Genomic DNA, 14,815 nt, shown 5'->3' with positions numbered 1-14,815 from the left:
CGTCTGACAACACATGGCAAATCAGTAGCTGTATTTGTGTCAATATTCTGCTAATGTCGAAAAAACACAATATTGCTACCGAATTCTTTGCATTTAATGAGAAAAGCAATTAAAGCCACACATGAATGAGTTTTATCAAAATGATTATTTGAAGTCATTAAAGCAAAGTGAGTCTAAAAGGCCACGCCCACAGAACCATCTGCCTGTGCTATAAATTCATCTGGCCACCAGTCAATTTATCACACAGGATCCCTGGAGTTTCATTGAGCAGAGATGGCGACCAAGATCTCCCACAACGCGAAGAAGGAGGAGGAAAAAGAAGAGAGCATTACTGAAAGATGCCGGGGCTTCCTGACTGCACCAGTGACCGACATCAGTGTGCTGGAAGAGAAGAAGGACGAGATGAGCACCAAGATGGAGATGCTGATCATGGAGACACAGGCTGAGTTCTGTAAAGCCCTGGAGGAAGTGGACGGTGGGACATTCAAGGTGGACAAATGGGAGAGGAAGGAAGGTAATACGGGGACCTTCAATGGTTTAACCTAAAAATGCGAATACTGCTCTTAAAAATAAAATTTACTTATGTTTGTTGTGAATCTCAAGCAGATAATTTCAGATTTGACCAACCTTTCATTTGAAAATCCCTCAGAGCTGTTTTCAGATCATTTGTTTCTGCTGTAAAGAAATATACCAACTTCTCATAGCATTTCTGTGCAGAGCACCCAGATTTACAGTTTCTTTAATGAAACACTTAAATTACAACTACTAGATTATATGTCAGACGTTAAGAAACAGCTAAATGATCATTACTTTCAATTAAAGTCAAACTGACTCAGTTACAAACTGCAGGGGCTTCCAAACTGCATCAGTAGAAAAATAGACATGACTTCTTTCTCTACAGTGATCAATCTACTGACTGTCCCTATTTCCTTTGTCAGACAAGTTTTTAGTTTGTTTGGTTTCGTAATATAAAGTATTTCTTATTGTTATCCTACTTTATTGTGCCTGTTCTCTTTCTCATTATGAGTCACTGTGATTATCATCTCTGCAAGATGCTCTTCACAACAGCTTAGGCTTTTTACAAAAAGCATTTCCAGTAGCTGGATTTCAAGATTTTTCATAGATTCACAGAAAGAGACAGGCACACACAAGCAGTATATTCGGACATAAATGCTTATAACAACTAATTTTTACTATTTTTGTTTGTTTTTAGGTGGAGGAGGAATCAGCTGTGTGATGCATGATGGAAATGTGTTTGAAAAGGCAGGAGTGGATGTGACATTGTTGCTAGGTTGTCTGACTGAAGAGGCTGTGAAACAACTGAGTGGAGAAAAAGTCCTCAAAGGGAAAGACGGTGGGTTCTGCTTATAGCTTGCATGTGACTAGATGTAGTGTCCATTGTCTCCCACAAGTACAGTTGTACTTTCTGCCTGGAAACCCTCATTTGAAATAAAACTTGGCTCTGCTTTGCTTCAGGTAAGCTGCCATTTTGTGCCATGGGTGTGAGCTCCGTCATCCACCCCAAGAACCCTCACATTCCCACAGTTCACTTCAACTACAGATACTTTGAAATAGAAGAGGAGGACGGTGAGTCCCTTTTTAAAGCATCTGTGTCTTGTGGCTCTATTGACTCTGTGGATTAATGATCAGCTTTGTTTCTTCTCCCTGTTGCTTGTGTTGTGTGTGTGTGTGTGTGTGTGTGTGTGTGTGTGTGTGTGTGCGCGCGTGCGTGCGTGCGTGCGTGCGTGCGTGCGTGCGTGCGTGTGTGTGTGTGTGTGTGTGTGCGCTTTCAGGCTCCAAGCAGTGGTGGTTTGGTGGAGGAACAGACCTGACCCCGGTGTATATTGACAGAGACGACGCCTTTCTGTTCCACAACACCCTGAAGGATGCCTGTGACAAACATCACCCGAAGTACTACGCAGACTTTAAAAAATGGTACAGCTCCATCAGTGACTCTGACGTGTCTTTGCACATCAGCCTATATGGGAGTTTTTAGGACTGATTCCAGTGAATTAATGCGGGTGAATTACCAAAGGTGTACCCTCACTGTTGATTTTTAATAAGAGAAAGTCTCGCCCTGCAATCTACAGATGCAGAAGACAGTTGAGGAATGCTAGAGGTCATAAATGACGAGTATGAATGTGATCAAGATGTGCCAATTTTTTTTAGAATAGATTAGACTAGATTAGATAAACTTTATGGTCTCCAAGGGACGACACTAACTGGGACAAATTAACATTTATTCGTCTTTGTGTTACATTTAGTTGCCTTGAATCTACAATCAAAAGACAACAACATAAAATGGTGATGTTGTCTTCTGTTGTATAGATGAAAGGAAATTATTATGCAGTAGCTGTTCAGGTGAATCTGTCTGATGTTTTCCCAGATAAGTCTTCAAGTTGGAAAGTTAACAACTTCCCTGTTCACTTTTTGTGTCCTCCAGGTGTGACAGGTACTTCTACGTCCGTCACAGAGGAGAGACTCGGGGCATCGGAGGAATCTTCTTTGACAACCTTGACTCCCCAAATCAGGAGGAGGTGTTCAACTTTGTTAAGAGCTGCGCTCGAACCGTGGTGCCCTGTTATCTTCCCATTGTGAGGAAACATCTTAATGATTCCTTCACTCAAGAGGAGAAGGACTGGCAACAGCTGCGACGAGGAAGGTGAGTGGAAAATGCATTATCCATGCATTGATTCATCCATTTTCTTACACCCTTGTACATAGTGGGTTTGCGAGGGGTGCTGGTGCCCTTCTCCAGCTACATATTTCGGGAAGGAGGTGGCGTACACCCTGGACAGGTTGCCAGTTCATTGCAGAAAATTCATTGTAGCACTCAAATCCCTAAAATGAATTCATATCCCTCAAAACTGATAGCTTTTAGGATAAAGGAGGCATGTAGTGTAATGCTTTTTATTTGTCAAGGGATATCCTGTAGTCATCTACAGTCATCAGTATGAATTTTGAATCAGTTTGAGGATGTTAATTATTTAGTCCTCTCTTTTTTTCTTCTGACATTACAATAATTTACTTCAATTAACTTTTGCAGCGAGAATTTAAGGGGTTTGAATTTATTGTGGATTTTCTCAAACTCACACTGGTTTAAAACAATATATACAGGTTCCAGTTAATATATAACCCCTCTACTAATGTTTACATAAAAAGGGAGAGGATGTTAAGGACTTTGTAAACATTAAAATATTACTGTACTATAGTATCAGACACTTTTGTCTGGTACTTCCTTCCTACCTTCCTTCTTCCCTCCACCCTCCTATAGTTTTTATTCTTCCTTCCTTCAAATCCGCCTGCTGTAGAAATTGATAGTGACGTTTATTATTTTAAATTTAACAATAAATCAAAGCACTGTGATCTTTGTAAGTTGAATCTGAAAAATTAATTTCCAGTTTTTGCAGTATATATGTGTAGGAACTCTGTAATGTGAAGAGTGTTTTTAAAATTTATATTTTGTTTGTGTTGTAGCTATGTAGAGTTCAACCTGATGTATGACAGGGGAATAAAGTTTGGTCTTGCCATGCCTAGCTGCAGAGTCCTCATGTCCCTCCCCCTCACTGCCAGGTAAGACATCAGCTCTCCTGCTCTCTGCCCAATAGTAATCAGCCGTCTATGTTGCCTGGTAACCGACTCCTCCTTCCTGTCCAGGTGGGAGTTCATGCACCAGCCTGGTAAAGGTTCCCGGGAGGCGGAGATGCTGGAAGTACTCAGAAACCCAAAGGAGTGGGTGTGAGCGTCGCAGTCACAGGTTTACAGAAAGAACAACCTTTGTAGTATTTTTGTAAAGCTGTAACCTGTATTACAAGACTTGTGTATCAGAGGACTTTATTTTTTCAAATCAGACTTCTTAAAAGCTTTAAAAATAATGTTTTAATAACTGAGCTTTGTGCTATTTATCTCTTCCTGGTAGAATCAATATTTAATGTACTAAATATTTAAATTTTGTATTTGAACATTCAGAGCTAAAAAGCAGGAATAAACTGAGTTCTATATACGTTGTGTTATTCTGTCTGATGTCTCAGCTTTCTTTATTTGAGCGGAGTTGTGAACAATACTTTGGTTTTGGATGTGTTTCAGAAGACGATTGTGAATCAATGAAGCTTTTTGTCCTGAACTTTATCTCAAATCTATTTTATTGCAGTTTAATGTATTGGAGCAACATAAAGTTGCTATTGTCTTATTGAAAGGTAAATCTCCGCCCTAGAGGATCCTCAGAGGCACTAACACTACTATTTCTAAAAATTAAATGTGAAGTACTCGATAATAAAAAAAAATTAAAAATCCATTACGTATTTTATATTTTCTAGGCTCTGCAATTACAAGATGAAGCTAAGAGAAGTGCAGATTTTTTTTCCCTTCATTAAACTTTGTGTAGTTTCAAAACCTGGTACAGATCAGTCACAAGAAACCATCTTTTAATCTTTTTTTATTAAAAATTAATATCAAGCTTTTCACAAGACAAGAATTTATAACAACTTCCCTTGTGTTTAATTTTATATAACATTTTGTTTAATAAGGCGTTGTAAAAAACGGCTCTGTGGAAGTATCGGTACACTAACTTATGTAACCAAAGTGACTACCAGCGCAGTCCAGTGTCAGAGCAAATGCCAAGGTTTACAGGTCAACTCACATACAAGTACAACGATATTTAGTGCTTAAGGTGTGCGCCGTGTGGAAAGATCAGCGACATTTATTTTTGCCAATGAAGGTTAGACGGGTACATTTGGTTTTTAGAGTGCTTATCATTTAGGAAATATTGCATATAGATCAGAAGCACCTAGAGTAACATCGGCTTGTTGAATTAGAACTTTCCTACCTTTCATTAAACACTTCTTGTTAAGCATAGACACTTCCTGTTAGCCTCACCGCTTACTGTAGTACAATCACATTAGTATCAACGCACTTAATGAACTCCTATGCATAAACAAAATCAATCTTAGTTAACTTTCAGACATATTCTATACACATATACAGTATGTAGAGGTGATTACACATGCTAAACGTGGAGTTTAGTTATAGTGACACTTAGTACAAACTCTTTTCTTACATTTAATTTCCTAACAGCTCCAGAATCTCATTTCTTTTGCCCATATTTCTTCCTCTTGAGCAGAAACCCACAGGTTCATGAGGGTTAGTGAGGCCTGACTGTCAACAAACAGCGCAGAGATGTTTATGACCTGAAAAGGCCAGGTTCATGCATTACCAAGATTATAAGTAATGCGATTCCCACTTTACTTCCTCCTTTCTATGTTCCAGTCTTCAACATATTTTTAAGGTTGGATTAGTGCATTTGCTGGAAAAAATAAACCATTTCAACCTACATTAGAGCAAGAAATCGGAGTGCTGTTGGTACGGTGTAAAGTATTTTGAAGTGTTAACTTCTTCTTTGTATTAGGGTCTATAATTATCTATTACAAAATGTGACGGGCTGCTTCTCATTTACAGTCAGCACAAGCAGAAAAGCCACCAGAAGAGTTTCAGAAGTTAAAAGTTGGAAAAACTTCTGACTTTTACGTCATTGCTTTCCTTCCCTTAGACAAATAACTGCACAGTTCAACAGCCTGGAAACTGAATGAGAGAGGAAAACCTTAAAGCACAAATAGTCACAGACACATTTCTATGCATCCCTGGCAAAGTTGTGTAAAAAGCCATACAATAATTATTGCTAGTCAATGCAGTAGCACAATGTAACACTGAAATATTAAGAAGAATCTAACGATTAAATCAAACCATTTAGCAGAGGGGGAAAACATTTACTCATATTAAAATCAATAGAAAACTGTAAGTGAAGCATTTTACGTTAAGTGAGGGGGTTCCTAATTGGTAATCCATACCTATTTCTCTGGGATAAAAACATAATTTGACGCGGAGACCCATTACCTTTTGTAACTGGCAACTAAGCTTATGGGAGACCCATATTTATTGTCTTGGTAAAATTTACAGTTAGAGAAGTGGAGCAAAGAGGGACACGTTAGGGTTGTCAGTCTCCATAACAATTACTACAGAGTCTATTTACATGTAAACTGGTTGAGAGCGATGCCAAAAACAGTGCCTTTCCTGTCATAAACACTCCTGTTGGTACCAAGTCATCAAGGACACTACAGAACCTAAAGTAAAACTGGACTTCTTACCTTCACTGACACAAGAATTTCCCTGTCTTATGCAACAGTGTGTATATTGCTAGTTGCTTTTGGGATTTTACCAGGAGCTTAGATCAGATAAGACTGAGATTAAGTTTTTTTTTGGCAAAAAAAAACAAAAACAATAAGGGTAGGTTTGGAGTAAAGCACGTCAGAGCTTCGATACACATTCTGCACATTCTTTTACACACCATTCCTAACGGTGGACAGTCTGGGAATCTGTGGGTCCGTTTCACATTTCTCCCTCTGTGCGCTCCAAGCGTGTATGTGGTAGATTATTACCCCGTCAACCAACTGCTAAGAGTTTTACATACACATCTCACTCAACAGTTTTACCAGTTAAAGTGGCTTGCCATCGACTTTAAAGTTCCTCCTTTTTACTGTAAGAACATTACATGGACAGACAAGCACTGGCTTATCTCCCTATTTCCCTGCCAGGTCCCTGAGGGGCTCTATCCTTAAGCATTTTTGGACTCTGGTAACTCTTTTAAAAATTAGCACATTTTCAAAATTGTATTTAGGTAATGTCCTTGTGTTTTCTATATATGTGTTTTATTTGATGTTTGTGATTTATACTGGCACCAAAGGTACCACTAGCTGTGCAATCAGAGGTTATGATAATAATTATCTCTTAACTTTTTTTCACACTGAATAAATATACTGAAATTAAATGTTAAATTTTTCTCAATCTTGTAATGCTAGGTTATTGTGCTGGAATGAAATGAGCATTTAAAGCTTTTTACACATCTTTACCAGGGCTTATTGCATTAACCAAGATCACGTAACCCAACACAAGGTCCAAGTCCTCTCTCAAGTCCTCTCACATGTCTGGCTCTGTATGTGTTTGGACAAAAAACAGATATCTAGATACGAAGGAAAAGAAAAGTTGAAATAATGTATTTTTGCCTGCTTAAGTCTCAATAGTTTGGCACTGATCTTCTGAGAAGCATCAATCCAACCCTCATTATTCACTGGTCTGAATTATAGCAATAAAACCCTTTCATCCTTCACATGAGGTGTTGTTTGGTTTTGGTATTACAGTATCACTTAATCCCTTATGCATTACTTCACCTCGATGACGAAAAGGTTAGTGCAAATTTCAACAGAACTGGCACCGGCAAAGTCTGCATCAGTCCACTGAAATGTGTGTGCTTGCTGCGTGTTGAATGTTGAAGGCTGGTGATACCACAGTAGAAACACTGCTAAACAATAACATGGTCTTCACGTAGGTCAGGGCTTTAGTTTGAGACGTGTTCACTTCCTTTGACCACCGCTGATTCTACCGGAGCTGGAGTTCACTATGTCTTCGTACTGAGGAGGCGGCTCTGTCTCTATCTGGACATCTGTGTGGCCCACGGCCTCTTCGTATGACGGCGGCGGATCTCCTGCGCTTCCTCTCCCCAGCGTGATCTCGGAGCCTGGATAGGCCGGGCTGCTGTGGATGCTGAGTTCTGACTGGTCACCATGATGGTAGTCCCTCCCCCACTGGTCCATGGAGACCACCGACAGGACGTGGTTATGATGCGAGTGCCCCAGGCCCGGGCTGCGCTGCGAGCGCTTGCGGGAGTGGCAGCGCCAGGCAGTGATGGCGACGGCGATGACGATGAGCCCGACCAGCAGCAGCGGCACGATCAGGTAGAGAGATTGGGCCCCGCCGACCATGGAGTCCAAACCACCGGGTGGACTGCTTTCCCGGACATATTCCTCCCAGAATCGCTTCTGCATGTTAAGAAAGAGACGAGAGTTGACGAAGTCCACAATGAAGTCTGACTCAAAGGAAACCAGAGAGTCGCAACAAATCGTCCCGTTTCCTGTCTGAATAGTTTTTGCAGGAAAACAAAGGGAGGCAACAACAATCCCTAAACAAAACGAGAACACATAGCTCTCTGGCCCCTCACAATGGCTTTACAAATCCGTCTGCCTGTCTAGTGTTGCTCTTCCTGCTGATAAACATCACTTCCTGAAAAAAAAAACACCCACATTCCACAAAACAAACACTTTGGTTTCAGGATTTCACTGCTGGACACAAAATCACGACAAATAAAATTAACACAAAAAAAAACTAAAAACTTTTTTTTCCTTTAACTTTATGTGACTGATTTAGGTTATACAGTCAAAATAATATTGATTTATGGATTTAAACTCCAGGTTTAAACACTGGAGCTAAAACTGGCTTCTGTAGATTTCTGCCCTACCAGAAAATGTCTAAAAATGTGGAAATTCAATCAAAATGTTCAATGGTGAACTGTCTTCAGTTTTCAGAACCATACGCAAAACTGATTGTAATGAGACTTTAGTAAAACATCCAGAAAAATAGACTGCAGATGCACAAAGCAGTAGGAATTATCCCTCACCCAATAATTAAAGCAGCTTTACCCTAAAACACAAGTAAACTTCATCCTGTCGGTTCTCTAAATCCACATAAACCAGACCATAATTATCTTTGACTGCTGCTGTAAAGTAGGATCATTGAAACACAGTTTTGAGGCTTTCGTGTTGCTTCATCTTCAGTCTTTTAGGTTAATGTTTGATTTGAACACATAACTTGGGGAATTGACATACACGCATGGGTAAGAACCCACAGCTAATCTAAACAATGCAGTTTAAAAAAAAAAAAAGCAAAGCATGCACCATGCCTACTTTGGTAAGAATAACAAGAAACCTTATAAAAATTGTTCAAAGGGGGGAAAAAAAAGAATACACTTTAAAATATTCAGCTTTTATACAAATTCACCAGTGAACAGCAATTGTATTTCATCCTGCATAATACTAATGTAATTGAATCGTTTAAAAAAAAATTCATACATAGCTGATTAGTTTGTGTCAGAACTTTTTGTTTGAAATTAATGACTTCCTATTTTAATGTGGAAAAAATAAGAAACGGAAAAAGTTAATAAAAAAATAATAATTACAGTTAAAGCAATCACTAATAAGTGTTTTAAAGAGCTGGGGTATAGAAACAAAATGTATCTTTCCACCATGCACAGAAAAGATGTTAAGGGAGGTAAAAAAAAAAAAAAATACCAAAGCTTGCTGCCAGAGAACTGCAGCTAACAATGGCCCTTTTGAGTACAACAAGTCACCATGACGACGACTGCAAGCAAGCTACATGCCAACAGGCCGTTGGGACCAACGCCAGAAGAGGACATTTTTATGTCCTACCATCGTTATAATGTAAATGTGTGACGTTTCTGAAACCCTACCAGACAGAACCCCGTGCTTCGGTCAGATGAGAGTAAGGTTGGACTTTTCATCATCTTTTCACTGCTGGTTGGTTTAGTGAGAAACCAAGTGGAATATCAGGCATCCCATGCCCACTGTTAAGCATGGTAGAAGATATGTAATGATGTGGGCCCTTCTCGCTGCCAAATATTCAAAGACCCACGTTAACAAACATGGCACTGTGAACACGTTGATAAAGCCAAACATTTTATCCAAAACAGAAGGCCAACTCCACACAGGAATAATTCACCAGGCACTAAATCAACGTTCATCCAAGACCAACACACTACGAAATAAAGATGTGCTCCAACTTTTTGATTAATTTTTAACTAAAGACACAAAGCCTGTTCTACTCATAAGAGGGGGTAGTGCAACTTCCTTTTTACAGCAGAGGAAGTGATATTTGTGGGAAAGGTGATTTTGCGCTCTATTTTTTATTTTTTTTTTCACCAGAATAAACAAATCAAACCTAAGGTGAGAAATTTCCAAATTTTCTGTGCGAGACTATGCTACCACAAAAAAACAGAGAAAATTGGCAAGTCTAAAGTGTAATCACTTATCTAAAAACACGTCAATACATCAAAGATAAAACCAATCTCCTGTGACGTCTCTCATCTGCCATACCGTCTTCTCGTCGTTCTCGAAAGCTTCCCGGGCCTCCTCGTAGGTGCACACCTCCTCACGGCATTCCCTCTGAATGTTCCCAAGCTTCATCTCCTCCAACAGGAAGTTGGCCCTCCGCAGCCGCCTCAGCACCGAGTGGGCTGAATTTGCTGGCAGGAACACTGCGAAGAAAAGAGTAACAGGAGAGGAGCACAGGAGGGAGACACAAAGGAGGGGGGTGGCAGAGACAATGTCAAAGTGAAGGAAAGGATACAAGATTCAGAAAAGTGTCAGAAAGACAAAAGCAACAAGCCGAGACTTCTAAATGGGAGAAAAGAAAAGTTAGTAAATGAAACGGCATGTGGGAGGGAAAAAGGCACAAAATTCAGAAGAAAAAAAAAGATAAGAAGCTAGAAAATTGGAAGAGTGAAAGAAGTGTAGGCCAAAACAAAAGAAGCAGAGCAGAGGCAAGCGATTTCTCCCACATTTCTGCATATAAACAAAAGCTTATTTTATTTGGCCATCCATTCCCAGACCACAAGAGAAAGTGGAGGAATTAACTTGAAGAGACAAAGCGTTGTCTCATTTGGACGTTTCAGAGCACAAACAAAACCCTTCAAGAAGCCACATCATGATCTGGTTCTGATATTACCAAGTAACTGCTTTTGTTTGACTCATAACTTTGAAGGAATTTGATCAATAAGACGTGACAAGACGACAAAAAGAAAAAAAAAAACAACAACAATAAAACGAAACAAGGGAAGGCAGAATTTAAGCAGAAAAAACAGAATGGGAATTGTTTTTATTGTTTTCCTCCAGGATCAGATTCCAGTGATTTGTTTCAGTGCAAAGTAATGCTGAGAAAAACCTCACCACAATTTACAACAAATACCCTTCAGTAAACACCAGGTTTTTACAAGTGAGCACATCTTGACAAATGTTTCATGTAAGTGTATTCCAACAGGATATGAACTCTGAAGCTATCAAGTTAAGAATGTGAACGAAAAGTGTCTAGCACTTACAGAATTGGAGGTTTCTCTCCCAACATGGGTGCCCAGGCCTTATTTGTTGGTTTGTTTATGTCCACATATAGCTGCTTGACTCATTATTGTTACTCATTATTACAAATGCATCTACATGCATCTCTCAAAAGATAAAACTTTGAAAATTAGTACGAAGTTTGAAAAACATATATTTAACTTGTTACTTATATTGCCATTAAGAATTGCTTATTTTAACGCCTATATAAATAATTCACTGAAAAATCCGAAACAGGGATGACTGCAGTAAACCCTTCTTTACAGTTCCTGACCAGATTTTGTAGGTTTCCACTGATATTTTGATCATTTATCTTTGGCGATAAATGATCTTGGAGGTTGTCAGGTCTCCTTGCCATCACCCTAATCTTTAGCTTCCTTATATTTTCTCAATCAGTTTCAAGTCAGCATTCAAGCTAGGCTACTCTGAGATGTTAATTTGGCTTAAAGTTATAGGTCACTTATAGAATAAGTAAAAAGATTACTTAAAACCTCAATCAAGAACAATTCTGGGCTTAAATGTAAATGACACACATATCTTCTGAGTGGAAATGGTGTAAGTAAACAATTAGACAGTGGTGGGCATTTATCATATTATTTATTGTAAAACTTCTTATGATAAGAATTTTAAATTATTGTAACAATAATAAATTCAAATTAATGGTGTTTGAAAACCTCAAAAGTTGAGCGGATTGTCAGAATTGTTATTTTTACAATTTTCTCCGATGTTAGTTCCATGAAAACATAAAATAATGATAAAAAAATGGTTAAATACAGTCACTGTGTGCAGGTTGGTGATGTGAATCCCACTTCTTTAAATTGAAGGCGTCCTGAAGAAGCCTATTTCAAAACTCTTATGTTTCTTTAAGAGCATTATTTGTGTTTGTAAGTCAGCTTGACAGTAAGTACATGCATTCACAGCCATATAGTTGCCTAAAAAGACTAAAAAAATAAATGCTGTCTTGGTTATCACTATAAACAACACAAGATCTGGTGAAAATTTTCAAAAAGAAAATCCTTATAAAAGTAAATGTGACTTTTAAGAATGTTTTTTAAAAAAAATCCACCACAAAATTAATGTAATGAAAAAAAATAATTCACACCATGCATTCACAGAGTAAAAGTGCCCCATAGTGATTGGTGGGCTTGACTGCATGGGCCCCTGAATGAGATTCTCCTTAGAGCCTCATCCAAGCTTTAGCCGGCCCTGGTTTTACGATGAAATCCATGAGTGTACTGTAAATAAACAGTGAATCAACTTACCACTCCCCATGATTCCTGCCAGTATGTTCGGGGTGATTTATCTGTGGGAAAAAGGTCAAACATAGATTAAAAGACTTATAAAAAATAACATCCGCTCATCAACCTATTTTTGTCTGCTTAACTCATACTCTGCGCTGTTTTTTTTCCCCCAGCAACCCACCAATAATTCAATAATATCCCACATGAAGACTTGTTTTCATTTAGTAATAGCCAAGTGACTTGTAAAAGTTCTCACCTCTCTGATATTTCTTATAAACAGCTGGATGGCAAATAATAACTGCAGCTCAACTCAAAATGCCTCAGATAGAAGTCAATGTTGTGACAACATTTTCCAACATCGAGGAGTCAAGGGGCATTTTTGAACAGTCAACAGGACACGTTAGACTAAAATGACAAAAGATTAAATCTGGCCAGTGTCGCACACACTTTATTGAGCCCCCAGCTCCAGGCTAAAACAGACGACGTGCAGCAGAAAAATCCCAAAACAAAGCGCCGCCGCCCCGTTACAACAATAACCTGAAGCACCTACAACACTGTTTCCTAACCGCTAAACAGTCTCTTCTCCGTTTCGATGTGTGTCGGTAAGCAGGTCCAAGGTGATCAGAGCTCTGAACGAGAAACAATTCACTGGATCTAATCACCTCCAGCTCAGGATGCGATTTAATGACCGACATGTGCTTCAAAAGGCCGGATTTCCTTTCGGCGCAGACGAGGAGACGGAGATCTCTGCCAGCTGTTGCGTTTCTATTCATGAACACACCGAAAAGAAGCAACAGACACGAAACACATCACTTCTGCTTACCTTGCTTCGATGCCAAAAATTTGCATAAGCGACGTCTCTCTTCGACCCTTCGTTAGCCGAAATGATGCTTTGCGCATAGTGCGCAGGCGCGAAGGTCTGTTTGCAACAGCGGTCCCTCACTCCCCCCCAATTAAAGACACAGACACAAACCTTTTACATGAAAATCAAAATAAAGTTTCCATTTTTTGATTCCAAATGCCTGGTTCCAAATCACTTGTGCTTTGGCATGTTTTTCACATTCTGAGTGTTTCAGTTTTGTTAAACTATCAAGATAACCACAACTGTTTATAAATGACAAAACATTTTCAAGAGGAAATCTGTCAAGCCAACCTGGCCTTATGTAAAAAGTGAATCATGAATAAATGTGAGTGACTACGGTTTATGGAATGCTACATTTCACCAGCCATAGCAGACCCACATCAAAAGGTAACCATACATAAAATAAAGTCCTTGACATTAGTTTGGAAAGAACTACAAAACCATTTCTAAGGCTTTTGTTCCAGAGAACCACAGTGACAGCTATTATCTAGAAACGGACAAAACATGGAACAGTGGAGAACCTTCCAGGAGCGGTAGACCAACTAAAATTACTCCGAGAGAGCGCATTAACAATTTGTTCAAGCGGACACAAAAGTACCTGGAACAACAGGTTCTTTTGTTGTTTTGTCAACACAGGCCTCATTTGTCTACTTTTCTTTCTTTACCAGGAAACCAACTCATTTAATAAGCCCTACCATTCCAGAAATATTTTTTTTTTTACAATTTCCAGCCAGAAGCGAAAAGCTTCTAGATGCAGGAGTTGTGGAGTTTCGAGACTTTTAACAATTAGTTTTGGTGTTCTTTTAGTTAGTTAGTTTGTTAGCTAGTTAGTAAGCTAGTTAGTTAGCTAGCTAGCCTGTATAGAGCTGAAGAATTATTACAGACAATACGATTAGATACTAAGAACTTTAGACTGTGGTTTCTTACGTGACAATGTTTTGTGTTGCAGTGAGACTAAATGTAAAATCACATAAATTCTTATTCCAGCTCAACAAATTGGAAAACTCTGAAATTCATTTAAAAATAAAGTCAACCCCTCACTATCATAATTAATAATTCCCCAACTATAAAGTGTTTAACATTTTCCAGTTTCTACTTCATTTGTTTTTGCTGAGATTATCTCATTGTCCAATTAATATTGGAATGGGGGGAAAAAAAGATAATTTAAATTTGTTTCTATATTCAAAATTAATCTTTTGAACACTCAAATTGAGTGTGTCATTGCAAGAGTTTTCACCCATAACCAAACATGTGCTTTGCAACTTCACAGAAGTAAAAAAATATTATTTTTTCCATCATAAATTGTTCCACAGAGATGCATGAGAGTCACAGACTCTTAACAACAGGTAAACAAAATCCCTCCATTCTCTATGCCCCATATCCCTGCAGGGTCACGGGGGGACAGGTGCCCATCGCCAGCGATCAAATAAGTTGGACAATTATTAGTGAGACCAATTATTCACAAAAGCCATTGGCAAATTAGATTTTTTTTCAACAAATAAAGAGCTTACATAAATACATTTAGCAAAGCATTTCAATTATTGTTCATTATTTGATTTTGTCAGGCAGTTCCCAAAACAGACAGAAACATTCAACGTTTAGCAAATTACAAAAACAAAAAAATATCGGTATCATTTTATGATAGACTATTTTTTCCTTATAAGTTTAGAGCCTTTTTCCACTTTTGTAACATTGTTATC

At 38.7% G+C, this 14,815-nt stretch overlaps 2 protein-coding genes across 4 annotated transcripts; one reads left to right on the top strand and one right to left on the bottom strand.

The window, feature by feature from the left end:
- The first annotated feature begins 263 nt into the window (after positions 1–263).
- On the top strand, positions 264–4,003 carry LOC106926281 (oxygen-dependent coproporphyrinogen-III oxidase, mitochondrial-like). The gene is made up of 7 exons (XM_015001105.2): positions 264–514; positions 1,214–1,354; positions 1,477–1,587; positions 1,794–1,935; positions 2,444–2,662; positions 3,478–3,573; positions 3,658–4,003. Exons 1-7 carry the CDS (start codon positions 274–276, stop codon positions 3,740–3,742), a joined length of 1,035 nt encoding a protein of 344 aa, XP_014856591.2. The 5' UTR covers positions 264–273; the 3' UTR covers positions 3,743–4,003.
- A 415-nt stretch (positions 4,004–4,418) lies between these two features.
- prrg1 (proline rich Gla (G-carboxyglutamic acid) 1) lies at positions 4,419–13,183 on the bottom strand. 3 transcript variants are annotated; one of them, XM_015001092.2, is made up of 4 exons: positions 13,077–13,183; positions 12,275–12,315; positions 9,996–10,156; positions 4,419–7,868 (listed from the first exon to the last, which is right to left on the bottom strand). In XM_015001092.2, the coding sequence occupies exons 2-4, from the start codon at positions 12,282–12,284 to the stop codon at positions 7,404–7,406; spliced, it is 636 nt and encodes a 211-aa protein (XP_014856578.1). In that variant the 5' UTR covers positions 12,285–12,315; positions 13,077–13,183; the 3' UTR covers positions 4,419–7,403. The 3 variants fall into 3 exon arrangements, with proteins under 3 accessions (XP_014856578.1, XP_014856579.1, XP_014856580.1); XM_015001093.2 differs by lacking the exon at positions 13,077–13,183 and adding an exon at positions 12,916–13,064; XM_015001094.2 differs by lacking the exon at positions 13,077–13,183 and adding an exon at positions 12,510–12,890.
- Positions 13,184–14,815: the final 1,632 nt, after the last annotated feature.

The sequence above is a fragment of the Poecilia mexicana genome, unplaced genomic scaffold, assembly GCF_051168715.1.
Source record: "Poecilia mexicana isolate PSO_F unplaced genomic scaffold, ASM5116871v1 scaffold_4, whole genome shotgun sequence".
In the NCBI taxonomy this organism is placed as follows: Eukaryota; Metazoa; Chordata; class Actinopteri; order Cyprinodontiformes; family Poeciliidae; genus Poecilia; species Poecilia mexicana.
This window is presented reverse-complemented; position numbering and strand designations above follow the sequence as displayed.

Coding starts and splice junctions, on each gene's coding strand:
- LOC106926281 (XM_015001105.2), top strand. CDS start 274: ATGGCGACCAAGATCTCCCACAACGCGAAGAAGGAGGAGGAAAAAGAA. Junction 515..1,213: donor CAAATGGGAGAGGAAGGAAG/GTAATACGGGGA, acceptor GTTTGTTTTTAG/GTGGAGGAGGAATCAGCTGT. Junction 3,574..3,657: donor TCCCTCCCCCTCACTGCCAG/GTAAGACATCAG, acceptor CTTCCTGTCCAG/GTGGGAGTTCATGCACCAGC.
- prrg1 (XM_015001092.2), bottom strand. Junction 7,869..9,995: donor TCGAGAACGACGAGAAGACG/GTATGGCAGATG, acceptor CTTAACATGCAG/AAGCGATTCTGGGAGGAATA.